General features: G+C 39.2%; 1 protein-coding gene across 2 annotated transcripts in view; it reads right to left on the bottom strand.

The window, feature by feature from the left end:
• The window catches only part of CTNNA1 (catenin (cadherin-associated protein), alpha 1, 102kDa), a 211,806-nt gene that overhangs the window by 55,779 nt on the left and 135,754 nt on the right, over nucleotides 1-20,273 (bottom strand). For both annotated transcript variants that reach the window (XM_006866127.1, XM_006866128.1), the window contains exons 7-8: nucleotides 6,520-6,600; nucleotides 5,221-5,373 (exon numbers count right to left, since the gene is read on the bottom strand). In XM_006866127.1, coding sequence (XP_006866189.1) covers nucleotides 5,221-5,373; nucleotides 6,520-6,600 — 234 coding nt within the window. The remainder of the gene's footprint in view (nucleotides 1-5,220; nucleotides 5,374-6,519; nucleotides 6,601-20,273) is intronic.

Below are 20,273 nucleotides of genomic sequence, written 5' to 3'. Positions count from 1 at the left end.
AGCATATGATAAGAGCCAATGATACTGAAAGAAGTCCAAGGTGCACTATTACCTGTGCTTTATTAAGTACGCAAAAGCATTCAACAGTGTGGATGATGATAACCTATGAAGAGTATTGTAAAGAATGAATATTGCAGAAGACTTATTGGTGTTCATGAGGAACCATTACTTAGACCAAGAGTGAATTGTTGTAACAGAATAAAGGTATATTGAATGGATTCAAATCAAGAAAGGTATGCACCAGGGTTGTATCATTTAACAATACCTAGTCGATCTGTATGCTGAGCAAGTAACCCAAGAAGTTGAGTTATAAGAAGACAATCATGGTATCAAGACTGAAGGAAGACTAATTAGCAAACTGCAACATGCAAATGGAGTCCTGGTTGATGCTATGGGTTAATGTACTGAACTGCAAAGTCATTTGAACTGCAAGGTCAGAGGCTCAGCTCACCAGTTACTCCCTGGAAACCCTATACAGGGTTGCTATGGATCGGAACCAACTGGATGGCACTTAACAACAACAACAACAACAACAGTATAATATGCAAATTACATAACCTTGCTTCCTTAAAGTGAAGAGGACTTAAAATACTTACTGATGAAGATCAAAGACCACAGCCTTCAGTATGGGTTGCACCTCAATATAAAGAAAACAAAAATCCTTTCTACTGGACCAATATATAACATCAAGATAAATACAAAAAAAGATTCAAGTTGTCAAAGAATTTATTTAGCTTGGATCCACCATCAACAATCATGGAAGCAGCAGTCAAGAAATCAAACATATAGCTTTAGGCAAATGTGCTGCACAAGACCTCTTTAAAGTGTAGAAGAGCAAAGATGTCAGTTTGAGAACTATGGTGAACCTGACCCAAGTCATGGTATTTTCAATAGCCTCATATGCACGTGATAGTTGGACAAAAGAATTGATGCATCTGAGTTATGGTGGTGGTGAAGAATATTAAAAGTACCATGGACTGCCAGAAGAACAAACAAATCTGTGTTGGTAGAAGTACAGCTAAAATGCTCCTTAGTAGCCATGATGGCCAGACTTTGTGTCTCATATTTTGGTTATATTATCCAGAAGGACCAGTCCCTAGAGAAGGACATAATGCTTGGTAGAGCAGAGGGGCAGAGAAAAAGCAGGAGATCTCCAATGAAATGGATTGGCACAGAGGCAGCAGCAATGGACTCAAGTGTAGCAATGACTTGTGAGGTTGGCACAGGACCAGGCAGTGTTTTGTTCTGTTGTGTGCATAAAGTCAGTATTAGTTGGAACCCACTCGATGGCACCTAACAACAACATGGATCAAAACAAAGTAGAATCAAACAACTAGTCACATACCCATGGACAGGAATGTAAAGTGGGGCCAGGGAACCGTAAGGCCTGTAGGGAGAACTACAGCCTCTAGGTGATTGTGATTCCCATGTTAATTACATGTGATTGCTGCCCCAAAAGGCCATCCTGGTGTTAACATTCTCTAAGCCTCTGCTTTCTTAAGTGGCTGTGGAAATACATTGCCATTTGCACACAGTGCACACAGTAAACGTCAGCTCTGTTTGGCTGGAGAGGCTGGTGATGACACAAGTGGAAACAATAAAAACCCACCCAACTCCAGTACAGATATGGGTTGCCCTCTGAGGTCTGGCCATTACTGGTGCCTACTACACAATGTCCTGGGCTGGCAGTACCCTTGTGTCCTGCCTCACAGTCATACTGGTGAGGTCCAAATCACCATCAAACTCTCTAACGTATAAGGTTACTCCTTGGAAGTTGGTTTCCTGAGGACAATCTTTGGACATCTGGAGGTTACACTTCATGATGTCATGACACTATTGTGGCCAAGATCATGTTTAATGGAGACACAAAATAATAATCCCGCAATTTAATTCCAAATATCAGAATCATTAACTTGAACAGCAGACTGATTTATGTAATCTGCACATATTCAGGTCAGAATAATACTTAAATTAATGGTCAAAGAAAACCATATTTTAAATTAGTAATGTGTTTAATGAGATTACTGATGCTTTCCTTAAACTATTTTTATAACATTAACTTAGCCTAATATCACTATGGAAGCATGGTGGCTCTGTAGGATAAATACTGGATTGTGAACCACAAGTTGGGTGGTCTGTGCCCACCAGCCAGCCACTCCATGAGAGAAAGACAAAGCTTCCCATTTCCCCAAAGATGTACAGCCTCAGGAAACCTACACAGGGTTGCTATGAACTGGAACCATCTCCACAGCACTTATCGATAATTATCACTATAAATTCAAATGTGTAAGGTACATTTACATAAAGGCTCTTTTTCTACTCTTATGTAATAACCAACTTACCAAAAGTTCCATGGAATAGCTTTTCCAAATACTACATGTTGTTGTTGTTATGTGCCGTGGAGTCGGTTCCAACTCATAGCGACCCTGTACAGGGGTTTCCGAGGCTTTAAATCTTTACGGAAGCAGAAAACCTCATCTTTCTCCCGCAGAACAGCTGGTAGTTTCAAACTGCTGACCCTGAAGTTAGCAGCCTGATTCATAACCACTATGCTAGGAGAGCGCCTTAAATATTACATGGGTGAGTCAAAAATTATCCGCACCATGGCCATACAATTTATTTTAATCAATTAATTTGTCTTTTAGAAAAGACAAATACAACACTTGGAACATAATCTCCTTGTTTTTCAAAACATATTGTCCATATGCCAAAAAGCTTTAGTATTCCATTATTTAAAATGTTTTAGGCTGAGCTATGAGTCACGAATGCATTGCTATCTTTTACTTCTTCATCAGAGGTGAATCTTCATTCTTGAAGGTCTTCTTTCAGGGAACCAAACAGGTGAAAAGTCTGATGGATCAAGATGGGGACCTACAGGGATGATGCTTTCACACTGAAAATGAAGTTTTTACAGAATGTCAACACTGTGGGCAGAGGTGTGCAGATGTGCATTGCCATACAAGATCACACTGTCCTTGGATAGCAGTGCTCTGCAATTAATCCAAAGTTTAGGCCTCAGCTCTTCAGTGAGCATCTCACTGTAATGAGCACTGTTGATTATTCAACATTTTTTCATGATAGTGTTCCAATACTGGCCCTTGAGAATCCAGGAAACTGCACACATTAATTTTCCAGCTGATGGTTGACTTCTGATCTTTCTCTTGGTCGAAGATTGAGGATGTTTCCATTTCATACTCGATCTAAAAATTTACTCTCAGGCTTGTAGTGATGAATTCATGTCTCGTCACCAGTTACAATTTTTTTTTAAAGAAACTTTTACCTTCCCTTCAAGTATCGGTCCAAATTTGCTTCTGATTATGCTCTTCTGTGACCTATTTTGGTAGCCACCTTGCACAAACGTTCCGAAACTCAAGTCTGTCATGGATTATCTCACAGGCAGAGCCATGGTTGATTTGCAAATGATTAGCCAAATAATCCACTCTGACTCATCTATTCAGCAGAATTATTGCACATGCATGTTCAATGTTGTCATCAGCATGGACATAGACCGGCATTTTAATATAATCGGAGGATGGATAATTTTTGACTCAGTCTCATAAATGTTCTGCATTAAAGTTATAAAATCAAATAAGCTAGGCACATACTTTATAACATGTCAAATTTCCAAAATACAGTAATTATGAATAAATTAAAACAAATAATAAATTTCCATTAGCAAAAGACAGGCGCAGCCTAAGTTACCAGGTAATTAAATGGTAATTCACACATCACTTTCTTATTCCCACCCTAAAAACCAACCACATATTTACACATTTCTACTCTGCAAACAGAATCCTGATGTAGCACTGTAGGACAAGCACTGGATCGCTAACTATAACGTAGGCATTTTAAACCCACCATGTGCTCCTTGTAAACCCTATACAAGATCGTTATAAGTCAAAAGCAACTGAGTCCTAGTGTGGTGCTGTAGGATAAACACAAGGTCACTATGAGTTAGAATGGCGAAAATGGCCGTTAACAATGACCAATTTGCAAACATTTATCTAATTATCAACATGTTATGGTTAACTTTCTCTACTTTTAAAATAAGAGGATTGGGCTGACTCAGGATAGGGCTAATCACCTGACATATACATCATCTCTTTTAGTTTTCAAAATAACCCCAAGGTTAGTATTACTAACATGCTCATTTTTAAGGAATGAAATGGGAATTCAGAGTTAAGAAACTTGCCCAGATTTAAACCCAAGAAGTTTGACTACATCTATGAAACCCTCCCCTCCCCCCCTTTTCTTCTATACTATCTTTTGAGTCATTATCTTTATTTATTGGCCTAACATTATATGTAGCCCTGTAGGAATAAGCACTGGACTGCCAACTACAAGCTCAGCAGTTCAAACCCACCAGCTGCTCCTCAGAAACCCTATAGGGTCACTATTAGTCGGAACTAACTCAATTGCAATTACCAACAATACCAACGTTAAGTGGAGCTGTTAAGTTTTCAGGTTGTTGTTGTTGTTAAGTGCCGTCGAGTCGGTTCCGACCCTGTACAGGGTTTCCGAGAGTGTAAATCTTTACGGGAGTAGAAAGCCTCATCTTTCTCCCACGAAGCGGCTGGTAGTTTCGAACCGCTGACCTTAAGGTTCGCAGCCCGATTCGTAACCACTACGCTACCAGAGCTCCTTAGTTTTCAGGTTAGAAACGATATTTATTATTGTGGTGGTGCTGCTGATGTTGGCGTGGAGTTGGGTCCAACTCACAGTGACCCAGTAGAGAGGGTTTCTGAGGCTCTAAATCTTTACAGGAGCACAAAGTGTCATCTTTCTCCTGTGAACAGTAGGTAGTTTCAAACTGCTGACCTTGAGGTTAGCAGCCTGATTTGTAACCACTATGGTACCAGATAAACATTGAATTTAAGCTACTTGACAAAAATGGTAGTTTTAAATAGATGTTAGTGTAGTGGTTACAAATCAGCCTGTGAACCGCAAGGTCAGCAGTTCGAAACTTCCGGCTGTTCCTCGGGAGAAAGATGCTCCCGTAAAGATTTACATCCTTGGAAACCCTGCACAAGGCCGCTATGAGTCAGAACTGACTCCACAGCACATAACAACAACAAAGTATAAAGAAAGACTATTATTTTGTACATTTCATGTATTAACTGGTCCTTTACAAAAAAATTTTTAGAAAAAATAACATTTTGATTAAAACTCAAATCACTCCACCCAAATTACCTACAACTATGAAAGTGCTGATTCACTTACCTCAATCAATTTGTTGGCATGTTCACGGAAAACTTGGGCATACTCCTTAACTTCTTTTTCATTTCCATTCTTTGCAGCTTCGATCAATACTAAAAGTGGAACGTTGGTTTCCAGGAAAGAATCTGAAACATGGTCCATGACAGCTTTGCGGAGCTAATAATTAAATTGTAGAAATTTGATTTGATTTTGACCAAGAAGCTACATCACACCTTTTTCTTTTGAACATTTAAATATAATGGGATCACATGATAGCTTGGCTGCAATTGCATGTAAGTAATGCAATTCTACAAAATGGCAACAGAGGAGACATGTGATCATAGACAATGCTTTAACATTGTAGTAGCAGCATTTCAGCACAAACTGAGGTTTTAAAATGGTAACTTTTTTGCCCTTGAGAATTAAAAACTGAGGCTTACATTTTTAAAGGAATGCAATGCAAGTTGAATAGAAAGTAGCTCTGGGTTAAATTGAACCACAGCCTTGTAATATGTATGTAATTAGTCTAATGGGGGAAGGGGAAGAAACTGGCATTTTCTGAACAAGATTAGCATACTATATGAACCTTGAACTGAAAGGTTATCTGTATAAGCATTCTGGTATTGCTTTACTAAAGGAAAACTATGGAATTAGTGATACATTCCGATTTTAAATCTGCTTTTGAACACACACTAGTATTTAAATGTCTCTCCTCTAAATCTTAGAAATTATATTATTACTACAACTTCTTTTTATGTCTTAATACGATTTTTATTAAATAAACTCAACCATATCTACTTTAAAGACTAAAATTCAATTTAATTCCAAAAAGTTAATAGCTGTAAAGATTCCTTACCCTGTATTTGCTAACTAGGAAAATTCAGAACTCCTAATAGCTCTACCCCCACCATATTCAAACGGTAAACGTATTTCCACCAAAGATCCAAGAGACTGGATACAAGTTTGTAATCAAAACAGGACAAGTCAATAATTAGGATTTCTATCTCTACTTTATATAGTGAGATCCTTCAGGATATTTTTACAGGTTCCAAAGTTATTTAAAATTGATTCTCAAACCTGTACATCCTTTTCACATTGTAGTTAATTTATTCAGCCTGTCCCAATAGGACAGCATTATTCCAGGTCCCTATGAGGTTTTATTAGCCATTTGGAAGCTTACTAGCAAATGCACAGGCAGAAATAGTCACTCTCCAGTGAAAATTCATCCTTTCCCCTAATGATGTGTAAGTATTTGTTGAGATTTTAATCAAAAGTACAAAATTGAGATTTTAGAGAAAGAAGCAATACTTTCTTTCAGTTTACCTGTCTACGTAAATCCCTGGTCTTCTTGGTCATTTTATCTATTGCAGAATTGAGTGCATCACTTCTTTCTTTACGTCCAGCCTAAGGGGAAAAAAAGAAAGAGAGATAAGTAAGACAATTTAGAACTTTAATGATAATTGATAGTAATTTATGCTTAAATCAACATGGGGGGGGGGTTATTGGCATGTCTCCAGAGGCCTATTGAGATTATCCCAGGTGACATTTTAACACACTGTGGTTTAAAGAATAGGGATGAATGCAGTTATCCCACGTAGTTACCCGTGTCCCTGAAAATAAACTTGATAACATCAACTTAGACTATGGACTCATGATGTGGTGCAGTAAGGATCAGCATTGGACTGTGAAATACAAGGTCGCAGTTGAAACCCACCAGCTGCTCCTTGGAAATTCTATACAAGATCTTTTTGAGTTAGAACCGACTCTACAGCACTTAACCACACAGGGTAAGTATATTAAAAGATTTTCTCCACAAAATGTCCAGGCCAACAAATATGATTTGTTCTGTAAAACATGTTAGTAATTTCACGAGATGTACAAATGGACAGTGAAGGCTAGCCCAATAGTTTCTTTGGGTGCCGTCTTAAAACATTCTGGTGGGGGATATGCTGTCACTACATAAACCAGCAAGCAAAAGAGTACCTGGGCATCAGGAGAGCTGGTTCATATATTTACTGAGTGCCTTTTATATACATGTATTACTCACTTTACCTTTGACACCTGTCCCTTCCGCCCCATTGGTTTAAAGGAGACAATACCACTGTCCCTCTGCCCCATTTCGGTGGACTGTTCGAAAAGAGAAGGAATACTGAGGTGGATTATAGATTCTTTGTTGTTATTATATGCTGTCAAGTTAATTCCAACTAACAGTGAGCCCATGTGACAAGTAGAAATACCTCATAGGGTTTACAGGACTATAATCATTACTGGATGGAGCTCTGGTAGCGTTACAAATCGGGCTGCTAATATCAAGGTCAGCAGTTCGAAACTATCAGCCAGGTCTTTTCTCCTATAGAGTAGCTGATGGGTTCAAAGCACTAACTCTTTGGTTAGCAATTGAGCATTTAACAATTAACCACTGCACCCACCACAAGGGCTCCTCAAAGGTTATTTAATAGAGAACACATGGAGAAAAGAGGGAACTTCAGAATATTGAGTTGAAATATAAGTGAAATACTGATGGTCACCATCATCTTTGGTGACAGTTACATCCTTTATCCTGTGCTCCCCAATAATGAAATTAAGTAGTCCACTATATTAATGGGGGGCAGGATGGCAAAGGTCCCCTCAAAAACTAGTTAAGAGAATTTTACCTGCTAGAAAACGGTCAGATAGAAAAGAAGTCAAATTGCAAAGTTTAATTAGTTACTAACAATCTCAAAGATCTAAAAACCAAGGCAAAAGTGGTCTAAATTAAAAAAAAAAAAAAAAATCAAACTCACCTCACAAATAAAACTTTAATGAAAAATCTTAACACATACCTTAAAACATACCAGCACTAACTTCATGTCAACGCCTCTAAATAAACCCAGTAAAACCCAGTACGTTTCTTCAACATTTTTAGAGAGTTTCTAATAGATCATTTGGTCCAAAAAACATTTGGAATTTGAAACGCAAAAGCTGGGCTTAGTCACCTCATGAAGCCCAATTCCTTTATGTCTCAAATGTCCAGGAATTTTCATAAAAAATTTACTCAGAAAAGTTATATAAATGCAAGTGCTTGACCTTGACGTTTAAGGAAAATATATTCACACAGCAAAATTCACTTTAAGATGCAACCCACATCATGAATCTGTTAATTCCGTCTCTGTCAAACTACCCTAAAAATCAATTTGTCTTTCTTGTTACCGCGGGAAATAGAGGTTTGTGCCTCATTAATCAGGAAGGGCAGTTCAGCTGCAGTTATTTACTGAACCTTTTAGATTATATGAGACAGCACGCCTTTTCCATCAAAGGCAGCCCTTAAAAAGAAAAAGAAAAACAAAACAAAAAAATAAGGGGGGCAGTGGTCTAGGTAGCAAATTTAGGGTTTCAATCATTTAAAATATAATAGCGATAAATAAACACATCAACCTCAACACTGAGCTTGATGAAAGTGGAAAGCTTACTGATATGTCAAAGATTTTACTTTTCACACAAATTAAAGTTCTTATGTTTTTGGTTTCCAGTTTGAACCACAAGGTCGGCAGTTCAAACTCACCAGCCACTCCTTGGAAACCTTATAAAGGGTCGCTAGGAGTCAGAACTGACTTGACAGCATCTAACAACAGTAACAATTCTTAGCTGGGCAAAAGTTACTCAAACATATTGTTAGAAATATGCAATCCAGCAATCCTGTAGCATATAACTTTTCCTGGAAATAATCAATTGATAGATTCCATTCTATTGAACAGAGAAACTACCCAGAGTCACACAATTTTGATATGAGCATTCTTATCAGCAGTGGCCTCCTAGCTAATACAACCGTGCCACAACATCTTTGCTTTCCTGGTTTTAAACCACTAAGTGGAATTGCCTTGTTCTGTTCAAATGACTGCGTATACACAGATTCCTCAGGAGCATAATTATGTGTTCTGGAATACCCATTCTTTACAATTTTATCCATAGTTTAAGATCCACACAGCCAAATGACGTTGTGTAGTTAGTAAAGCACAAGCAAACAAACATCTTTCTGCTATTCTCTGCTTTCAGCCAAGATTTATCCAACATCAGCAATGATATCCCCAGTTCTACATCCTCCTCTGAAATTGGCTGGAATTTCTGGCAGCTCCCTGTTGAGGTAACAGTTTTTGAATTATACTCAACAAAATTTTACTTGCATGTAATATTAAAGAGATTTTAGGATCAATTCTGAGAACAAACATGGAGGAGAGGGTGAAAGTGCAGTGAAGAGCTCTGTCAACAACAACACAGAATATCGGACCAAGCAGGCCCAGGGGATGGTGTCAGAATTCTGAACAACATATAAAGGAATATTTAGAAGGCTGGAAGGCTTACAGTTAGAGGAATTTGTAGCAGAAGTAAGAAATCCATTGCTTTCATATTCAAGACAGTCAGTGCTTCAGGAACCGCTATCTTGGGTGAGACCAAGTGGGGAAAGGATCAGAGCAACCATGGATTTCTGAAAGAACTGCGGAGATAAAGGTGTGGACTTTTTTTTTTTTTTTTTTTTTTGTATCTGTTCATTGGTCTACCGCTGTCTGCGCACCTCCATTCAGTGCCTGAGTGAGTGGACACCCCACTCCGAACCAAGGAGGGTTGTAGTATACATGTGCACAGATCTCTTCAAAATTTAAACAGACAGTTTCCACTTGAAACCAAACAGCCACAAACGGCCCTGAACTGTTTATAACTAGAAAAAAAGGCCTGAATGGGGATTGTGGAGTGGAACAGGCAGATTAAAAAGGAAAGGAAATAGGCTGAAAACTAAATCCTGAGTTGCATCACAATGACCAACAGTGGCATCTTGAAATTTCTCAGGAAGAAGAGTGAAAACGGGAGCCCATTTCCTGATCACATCTACCTGGAGGCAAATAGAAAGCATAAAAAATACCAAAATACACACCTAAGTATTAAGGCCACAGATAACTCTTGAATATTTCCCCAAAACAGAAACAGATGACCGTAACAGCACATGTCCAGAAACAAGATAAAGTGACTGAGCTGGAAGTAGACCTACACTCCATACTGGAAGATGGGCAGGCTTTGGAAATGCCTGAGAAGGAATTCAGAAAAATGATTACAAAATGGATCAAAACACTATACAATGGAGTTGAGAAAAATAAGGAAGAAGTCAGAAAAGCGCTACAATCAAATAAGATAGATACAGCATTGAAAACAATTCAAAACCTACAGAAAGAGGTCCAAACGATTAATAACAGAGTATCTGAAATGGACAATACAATGAAAGGGCAAAGGAGTAGAATTGAGATAGAAGCCAGAACTAGTGAGCTAGAAGATAAATCTCTAAACACTACTAAAATAGAAGAGCAAACACAAAAAGGATAAAAAACTATGAAGAAGGCCTAAGATTCATGTTGGACAACATGAAGAGGAATAACTTAAGAATTATTGGCATTCTGGAACAGAAATAATCACACAAGTCCACAGAGGAGATAGTTAAAGAGCTTCTGGAAGAAATTTTTCCTAACATCCTGAAAAGTGAAAAGATAAGCATTCAAGAAGCTCAACGAACCCCAGGAAGGACAGACCCTAAAAGACAATCACCAAGACATATAATAATCAAGCTCTCCAAAATAAAAGATAAGGACAGAATCCTGAAAGCAGCTAGGGTAAAGAGAAGTGTTACATACAAGCCAAGAAAATCAGATTAAGCTCGGCTCTCCTCTCTCAACCATGCAGGCAAGAAGACAATGGGAAGACATATATAAAACCCTGAAAGAAAAAAACTGCCACCCAAGAATCCTCCACCCAGCAAAGCTGTCAATCAAATATGATGGTGTAATCAAAACATTCCAGGATAAACAGAAGCTAAGGGATTTTGCCAAAGCCAACCCTGCTATGAGAAACATCCTAAAGGAAGTTCTGTGGACTGAGAACCGACAAGAATAGACAACTACAGAATGACGTATGTGGCAGCATCACCCTGAACTCAATCAACAAATGGAAGAGTCCAGAACAGAATAAAATTATAAGAACAGCAGATCTGGGAGGTCAATGATCAAAACAATTACAATGTGAAAGAAGGTAAACAGAGGAACAGAGATCTAGCTGGTGGGAAGGTCAGGTAGATTACAGGATAAAATAGACTGTCTTATATGGAGGGAAGAATAAATGGAATATAAGGTAACCACAACAATGGGGCTGGGGTGAGGGGTTTAGTTTGTGTGTGGCGGGAGGGCAATATAAGAAGGGGGAAGAGGCAGAAGAACAAGATACACAGGGGAACACTGAGACAGGTTTGCATGTCCTAAGTGGGACAGAAGTAAATAGTGATGCATGCTCAACCTTGGAACAACAGGGCTCTGGGATACAAGGTTCTAGGTACAGCTTGAAGAAGGGAAATCATACTAAAATGCTTGACTGTCTTATGAATATTAGTTTCTGTTGCCTACTATTTTAAAATAGACACTTGAGTGGGATAGAAAGGAATGTTGGGAAAAATGATTAGAGAAAACTTGTAAGCTCGTCTTCAGCCTATAACTGATTAGAATACCTAAAAGGGGTTCTAGAACGTGCCCAGTGAAATATGCCTCGTGCAAAGCCTTTACAGAGTATAGGACCTTACGTAGAATCCTGAGTCCCATCCAGAACCTTATGAGGTGAGACATTCCCACTAGAAAGGACAAGCAGACCAGCTTAGAACCGCTACAGTGACAAGATAAATCTTCATAAAAAGATCATCAGGAAAAACCCAAAACAAAAATGGCAGTATGACTGGCTACTACAAGAATAAGCAAGCTGTTCCCCGGGAAGACATCAAAGCTAGCAATCAAGTTCCTTCAAGACAAACTTCCCCTCTAAGACTGAAACTCAAAGGGAACACACAAACAAGCACGTAAGCTTGCTGGCGACCACACTGGTCTACTGGTGAGTGGAAGAGGGGGAAAGGCAGCAACGAAGAAATGGGCTGAGTTCAACCACAGTCCATTGGATCCCGTTGACCTGGAGATTGAGAGAGAGAAGAGTAAGGGCTGGTTGGTCCAGAGTGTGGTGAGACCTGAGGACACTTGAAACTATGGACAAGGACATAGCCACAGAGGGCTAGAGCTCAGAGTGATATGAAGATGATATGAAGTAAGGGGAGATGCACAAGAACACCCAAACTTGCAGACAGTACCCATTCGACCTAGCCTCAATGGCAACAAGGGTAAATTGCTACAATTCGATGAACCTGACTTGGACAGTTTAAATACCAACAGACAGGGTAGGAATCTTCACATCCAAGTATCAATGCTATGCCCTCTGTACACAGGATAGGGACGGGCAACTTAGACCTTAGCTACCTAAAATTAGCGGGCGATAAAGGCACGAAGTGACTGGCTTACAAGGTTTCAAGAGGGAGTTTAGTTTAAGAGTATGGGGGTAAAGAAAGAGTCCCCACTGTGCACAGTCCAAACCTGTGCTGGGACCTATTTAACTATGGACTTTCTTTTCTCTCAAACATATTTTGATTACCTTCCAACTTAAGGAACTCTTCAGATACTGTAGCTGCCAATGCTATTCAAAATGTTTCCAATGGCTAACCATTCAGAAGGGGTCCACCCTCTCCTTCTTCCTAGACTGTCATAAGTCTGGAGGCTCTGCTGAAACCTATTCACCATGGGTGGCTCTGCTGGTATTTAAAATATAGCTTTCAGCATCACAGCAACACACAGGCCACCAGAGTACTACAAAAATGACAGACAAGTGGTGGAAAGACACTAGAGGGGAAAATAAACTTCAATGTTTTAACCCTTAAACATTTAAGGACTGTTTAAAAGACAGTAGGATGATCTCATTAACAGGAAGGTCTAATTAATTAGATACAATACCTCCATAAGTCATGATACATAAATAACGCCCCCCCAGAAAATTAATAACAAGAAATTAAGAAATAAGGCATTCCAGGAGGCCTGAGTCAGAATGAGCACATAATGCCCCTTTTCTCCACAAGATAACTAAGAGGAAGGACTGGATCACTTCCGGGTGCTTAACAGAAAAATGTAGGCTATCGTTCAGAGACTAGAAGCATTCAAGTAAAGTAGGTAGCAAGGAACTTTAGAATGGAAGTGATATGCAAGCTGCTGCTCATAGGTGAAAAGACCTCAGAGAAGTATGGAGACTAATATTAAAGAGCCTTTTGAGAAAATGCTTGAAATCCAAGGGAGACCAGCATCTATTAAAAAGTCAAGTCATGTCTTTTTAAGTGGTACAAAAAGGTTTGCTGTGGGCTGGACAACACATTGTTATTTAATGTAAGGTTGGAACATACCATGAGAAGCGATTTGATCCTGGTTGTTTTACCTGGCCCACAGATGGTTTAAGGGCTCAGTATAAACTGTGGAAAAATATTTATTTACTTTTTATTTCATGTTTTATTGTGAATTATATGATAGTTTTACATGAGAGAAGTTTAGTTTTACATTCATTCTATCATATATGGTTTCATTGCCATGGTTCCAGTCTCTTCCATGCATCATCAACTGACCAAAGGGTATACCCTACAAACCCACCCCCTAACCCCCTCCACCCCCCACCCTCAGTCTTCAGCACACAGTCCCTCTCCCTCTCTGGATCCAAAGTCCCCAGCTGCTTCATCACTTGTGGAAAAATATTTTTATGATCACTTTCTTTTTCTTTAAACTACTTCCTGGAGCAAAGACTTTATGATTGCTCTCTTCTTCTTTTCCTAAAGAAGTAATGTGCGCCTTAAAATTTTTTAACTAGCCAACCGGGTAAGGGAATAGATTGTGTGGTCAAAACCCTAGCCAATAGGGTGAGACACAGCCTTGAGACTCGCATCAGGGATTCAAATCCCAAGTGGACTGCCCACTCGGTGTTCTCGCTGGCCTGTTCATGTATGTACGGCTGTGCGCACTCACCCTCTTGCAAGAGTAAATTTTTCTTTGCCAAGGTAATTTAGTTTCACCGAGTGTCTTTTACGCGACATCGGGATTCATTTCTAACAAAACTAAGTATGTGTGCAAGAGCTTCTGGAAGCCCTATGCAAAGGCTGAGTAGTTCAATCAGAATAAAATGATTATATAGACCTGCATTCTAAAATGCATTTTTTAAGGTGTAGCCTCTCCATACGTTACAATTAACAGAAAATTTTCTAGTTTGTCTACTATTTAATCCTATAAATTAAAGAGAGAGAGAGAGAGAAAGAATAGGGGACTCTAAAAAATTATCAATCTCCTTTTTTCTGTTTCCACAATAGAAAGAAGAAATTCAAACATGTGCTTTATAGACTTGCCTGGCTATTTTCTCAGCTGAAATTTTTCTCAGCTGACCATATGCCAAGGTGCCTATCAGTTCCAATAAGTTTTTCAGCTCTAGCTGAAAATTTGTGCTGAAATATGGCTTTTGGGGTATACCACCATGCTTAACAGTTATTCTGTGTCCAGTTACATACATAGCTGCTGCACCACAGAACTGACCATAAATACATAAATCACAAAGAACACACGGTACCTTCTCACCAAATTCTGAGAGATCAGATTTCTCTTATATCAAGGAAAAAACAACAAAAATCATGATGAAGAAAAGTTAAGAAAGTCCATAGTTAAATAAGTCCCAGCACAGGTTTGGAGTTCTGGTGTGGCACTGCAGGATAAACACTGGACTGCAAGATCTATTTGAAACTTAAGGTGACAGTTCAAATCCACCAGCCACTCCTCAGAACCCCTATACAGGGTTGCTATAAGTTGAAACCTACTCGACAGCACTTAACAACAACAGCACTTAACAACATAACAACAGCACAGGTTGAAGCACAGGTGAAATATTCCAACTTCTTTCCTAAATCACCAACTTTCTTCTTCCTAAAACAGATCATAATCCTCTACTTGTTAAATAGCTGCTGCTGTACATATTAAGTTGGGAAATTCCAAAAGGACAAATAGAATAGATTAAATATATAGATGTCATAGAGTAAAACTGTAATTTTGAAACTACGAATAATCCAGAAAAAGTTAGGTAAGACTTAACTGTGAGGATATTTTAAGGGCATTTTTTAAATGGTTGGTTGATTAGTAAAATAAAGCAAAGACTTGACTTTCTATTATGTTGATTTAAAAACAAAAGCCTTTCTCAAGGGCTCTGATCCCCGCATTTCCTACACTAAAAAAATGGGTTATATGGGAATGTCTATTTACTGAGCTAAGGCAATACCATGGTTTCCAATAGGTGCTGAGTATTTAGCATTATATAGCAAGTGAATGCTTTGTTGTTATGTGAAGTGGAGTCAGCTCCAAGTCACAGTGACCCTGCACAGGGTTTCCAAGGCTGTAAAGCTTTACGGGAGTAAAAAGCCTCATCTTTCTCCCACGGAACAGATGGTAGTTTCGAACTGCCAGCCTTAAGGTTAGCAGCCCAATTCGTAACCACTACGCTACCTACCAGAGCTTCTTAGTGAATGCTTTAGTATTAAGTACATTTTTTTGCAGCAGTTTTGCCATTCATTATAATTAGTAGATAGAGAAAAAAAAAAAAAATCACAACAACTTTTAAATAGACAAATGACTTAACTGAAAGAAATATTTGTAAAACATATGGCAAATAAAGTTAATTTCTTTAATAAACATAAAAATATTTTGGTGGTAGAAGTTGTTAAGGTTAATAACCTGCAAATTTGGAAGGAAAGGGCAAGAATGAACAAATGAAATACACAGGTAACATACAAAAGAACAAAAATGTCAAAATATATAAAAACTGATGCTCAGTAACACTCATAACTAAAGAAAAACAAACTTAAGAGAGTACTATTCACCTATCAAGGAGCTCTGGTAGCGTAGTGGTTACGAATCAGGCTGCAAACTGCAAGGTCAGCAGTTCGAAACTACCAGCTGCTCCAAGGGAAAAAGATGAGGCTTTCTGCTCCTGTAAAGATTTACAGCCTCAGAAACCCTGTTCAGGGTCGCTATGGGTCAGAACCAACTCAATGGCACATAAAAACAAATTCACCTATTAGATTAAGACATTTAAGAAACGTTGCTAGCATCCAATATAGGTGTTAATATGGGAACACATCTAAATCAAAAAGTAGAGAAAGAAGACAAACCCAAACCTGGCTATATTTTAGAATAAAAAACAGCATGCTACACATACAAGAAGGGGAAACAGGAAAAACACCATTAGCAGAACAAGAGTTAAAATAAAGGTTTGGCCATATATGTTTTAATCAGTCTGTGAATGTATCAGGTCTTTTGACAGTTTCGTTTTGATATCTATGGTTGTTGTCGTTAAGTGCTGTCGAGTGGGTTCCAACCCATACCGGCCCTGTATAGTGTTTTTGAAGAGCGGCTGGGGAGCTTTAACTGCCGACCTTGAAGTTCAAACCAACTTTGCAGTCCAGCGAATTAACCCACAGGACTCTGATACCTAAGATGAGAGAAATAAACGATGTTTATGGTTTAAATGTATATCTGACTTATATATATTTTCTTTTACTTAATATCCAACTGGAGTAGCTTACATGTGGAGCTGCTAACCAGACGGTCAGCAGTTGGAATTCACCAGTTGCTCTGCAGAAGAAAGAGGTGGCTTTCTGCTCCCATAGAGATTTACACCCTTAGAAAGCATCTCCCATGCAGCTAGGCTATAACTGGAACTGATTAAATGAAACACAGCAATAAATCTCAACCCAGGTGCCTCATCAGGGTGCCAAAGATTTACTGCTGAATAACCTGCCCAGAGCACAGAACAAAGGATCCCTGGTGGTGCAGTGGATTAAGTGACTGGCTACTAATTGAAAAGTCAGGGGGGTTTGAACCTACCAGCTGCTCCAAGGAAGAGAAATGAGGCAGTCTGCTTCTGTAAAGATTTATAGTCTTAGAAATCCTATGGAGCCATTCTACTCTGTCATCCTACAGGGCCTCTTTTATCACTCAAAATCAGCAACAATGGGTTTAGTTTTTGAATTTTTAGAGTCCAGAACTAGCAAAACAGAACTAGGCTGCCACATGACCCTGTTGCTGGCACCACTCAGAAGCATCAAATGGCATAAAGCACTTAACTCCAAAGTTAAATGAGAACAGAGGACCCTAGGACCATCAAGGGAGAAAATCAGGAGCCAAATGTGGGACCCTCTCCAGAGAAGCAGCGACACCAGAGATGGAGACAGAGCTGATGACATGGCAAAATAGAACAGCTGAGGACTCTAGACTTATGGGAAGAGAAAGCTGTGTGCTGGCAGCCAGGAGGCAGGTTTGCAGAATAAGCCTTTTGGTTGCTTAATGATTATATATACCTGAGCGTTTTTGTGTACATCCAAAAAACAAGACAGAATAGAAGCAAATACTATTGAATGATGATGTATGGAGGAGACTGTAATCACTGCAATGAAATGAGTATAAAACCAATGTCCTCCCATGTAAACTATGACTCAATTCACAATAAAATATTCAACAAAAAAAGTTAAAATGAATACATAGCAATTTTTTAAGTTGCAATATCAAAGCAAACACAACTCACCATTATTAGTGACTCATTCACATTGTTATCTTAGCCATATTTACTAAATAAGAGATCCTCCTCCCTGCCACCTCCAAGGTTGCCATCATGTCAATTTCAACTTATAATGACCCACACGTATTGGAGTAGGACTGTACTCCATAGAGTTTTCAATGCCTGATTCTTTCCAAGTGGTTTTCTAGGGCTTTCTCCTGAGGTGCTTCTGGGTGGACTCAAACTACCACCTTTTCATTTAGCAGAAGAGCCTTTAACCACTTGTAGCACCCAGGGATTCCATCAAGAAACTAAAACTACTTTAAAAAATCAGAATTAAAGGAGGATGGAAATGGAGTCAAACTAAGATGGGGATCCTGAATGCCTCATCTTAACTTCTAAATGTTTTGGGGGGGGGTTTTTTTGTTGTTTTAACAAAAAAAAGAAAGGAAAAAAATTCCCAGCAATACAGATACACTGATTTTCACTTGACAGTGTCCATCTGTGACCAACTGCACCAATAACCCAGAAGTCTGGAATTCAGAGTATTCAAAGATTCTCTGGCTCTACCTGAGACATTTTCAACTACTCTTTAGCCAGCCTCCAAACATTACAAACTGGTGAAGCCATCAATCCCTATATTCCTGTCTGCCTCTGTTCCACAGGTTCTGTTTCTTGGAAAGACAAACCGATCATGTTTAGAGCCAAATCCCAGTGATTCTTCTTATACTTTTAAATAGCAAATAAAAAATTTACTTAAAAGAATGGTCACATTTTTGTCTCCAAATGCATGCATATGCACTTGCAAGCAGTAACCATCTCTAGGGTATACCATATTCCCCCAACCTCTTTCTCTTTCTGTCTATACATATGCTTCAAGTGGGAAAAATAATTCTCCGTATCAGTGGTGGTGGTGGTGGTGGTTATGTGCTGTGGAGTCACTTCCGACTCAGAGCGACCCTGTACAGGGTTTTCGAGGCTGTAAATCTTTACGGGAGCAGAAAGCCTCATCTTTCTCCCGCGGGACAGCTGGTCGTTCGAACTGCTAACCTTGCGGTTCACAGCCTGATTTGTAACCACTATGCTACCAGAGCTCCATATCAGTAATATGTATTAAATGCAAACTCTTAGGTTAGAGTAATGTAGAAAACTACTTTCATCTTGTTGTTGTTAGGTGCCATCGAGTTGGTACCAACTCACAGCGACCCTATGCACAACAGAACGAAATACTGCCCAATCCTGGGCCAACCTCACTACTGTTGCCTCGCTTGAGTCCATCGATGCTACCACTTGGCCAATCCATCATCACAGTCTAGAGTTGACTTTAAGGAGGCAGCTCTTCCCCAGTCGCATTTTGAGTGCCTTCCAACCTGAGGGGCTCATTTTCCGGCACTGTATCTGACAGTGTTTCTCTGCTACTCATACGGTTTTCAGTGACTAAATATTTGGAAGTAGTCTGTCACTCCTTCTTCCTAATCTGTCTTCGTCTGGAAGCTCATCTGAAACCTGTCCACTATGGGTGACCCTGCCGGTATTTAAAATACCGGTGGCATAGCTTTCAGAATCACAGCAACTCACAAAACACCACAGTACAACAAACAGACAGACGAATGCTGCTATTTGACTCACTCAATTTGTTTAAAACCATTTACAGAAAGGAGACAGATTAGATTTTACTTCTCCTTTCCCTTATCAGTATGTATAGTATCTTCTAAAAGTAGTACTGCCAAAGTCAAAAACACATATATGCAGAACGTTAGTATTGTTAATTGCTGTCACATCGGTTCCAACTCAGAGACGAAACCCCCTGTATAGGATTTTCGAGGAGCTGATAGTGGGTTTGAACTGTGCACCGTGTGGTTCAAAGTCCAGTGCTGGTCCTACAGTGTCACACCAGGAGTAAAGCTCAAAGACTTCATTTTGCTCGGATCAACCATCAACACTCATGGAAGCAGCAGTTAAGAAATCAAATGATGTATTGCATTGGGCAAATTTTCTGCACAAGACCTCTTTAAAGTGTTCAAGAGCAAAGATGGATTGGCACAATGGAAGCAGTAAGGGCTCAAGTGTAGCAACGATTGTTGAGACTGGCACAGGAATGGGCAGAGTTTCATTCTGTTGTGCATAAGGTCACTATGAGTCGGTACCAACTCAATGGCACCTAACAACAACAGCAAACTTAACCAAGAAAAAAGTCAGAAAGAACATGAGATTCTATTTATTCCTTTTAGCTAAAGGTTAAAGATTTTTAAATGATGAAAATTCCATGAATGGGAAGCGCATACTCCACCAATTTTAAAGACAAACATCACATTTTATTTGGTTTTATAGTCTGTTCACATTTTGAACCCAAAGAGCAGTCAGGTGAGAAAGATGCCAGAGACCTAGAAGGAGCTGCACTCTACTCTATAGGTGCTTTGACAAAGTAAGCATTATTGCCCACATCTCCAGATACATTGTAAAATAATTACTCTCGGTTCTATCTGTGATTCTCTTGGAAATTTTCCTTACCCACAAATCTGTTAAAATAGTTGTTAAAAGTGTCGTCGAATCTGAGGAGCAGCTGGTGGGATGAACTGCCAACCTTGTGGTTCACAGTCCAGTGCTGATCCTAGAGTGCTAAACTT

This window comes from Chrysochloris asiatica, unplaced genomic scaffold (genome assembly GCF_000296735.1).
Source record: "Chrysochloris asiatica unplaced genomic scaffold, ChrAsi1.0 scaffold00087, whole genome shotgun sequence".
In the NCBI taxonomy this organism is placed as follows: domain Eukaryota; kingdom Metazoa; phylum Chordata; class Mammalia; order Afrosoricida; family Chrysochloridae; genus Chrysochloris; species Chrysochloris asiatica.
This window is presented reverse-complemented; position numbering and strand designations above follow the sequence as displayed.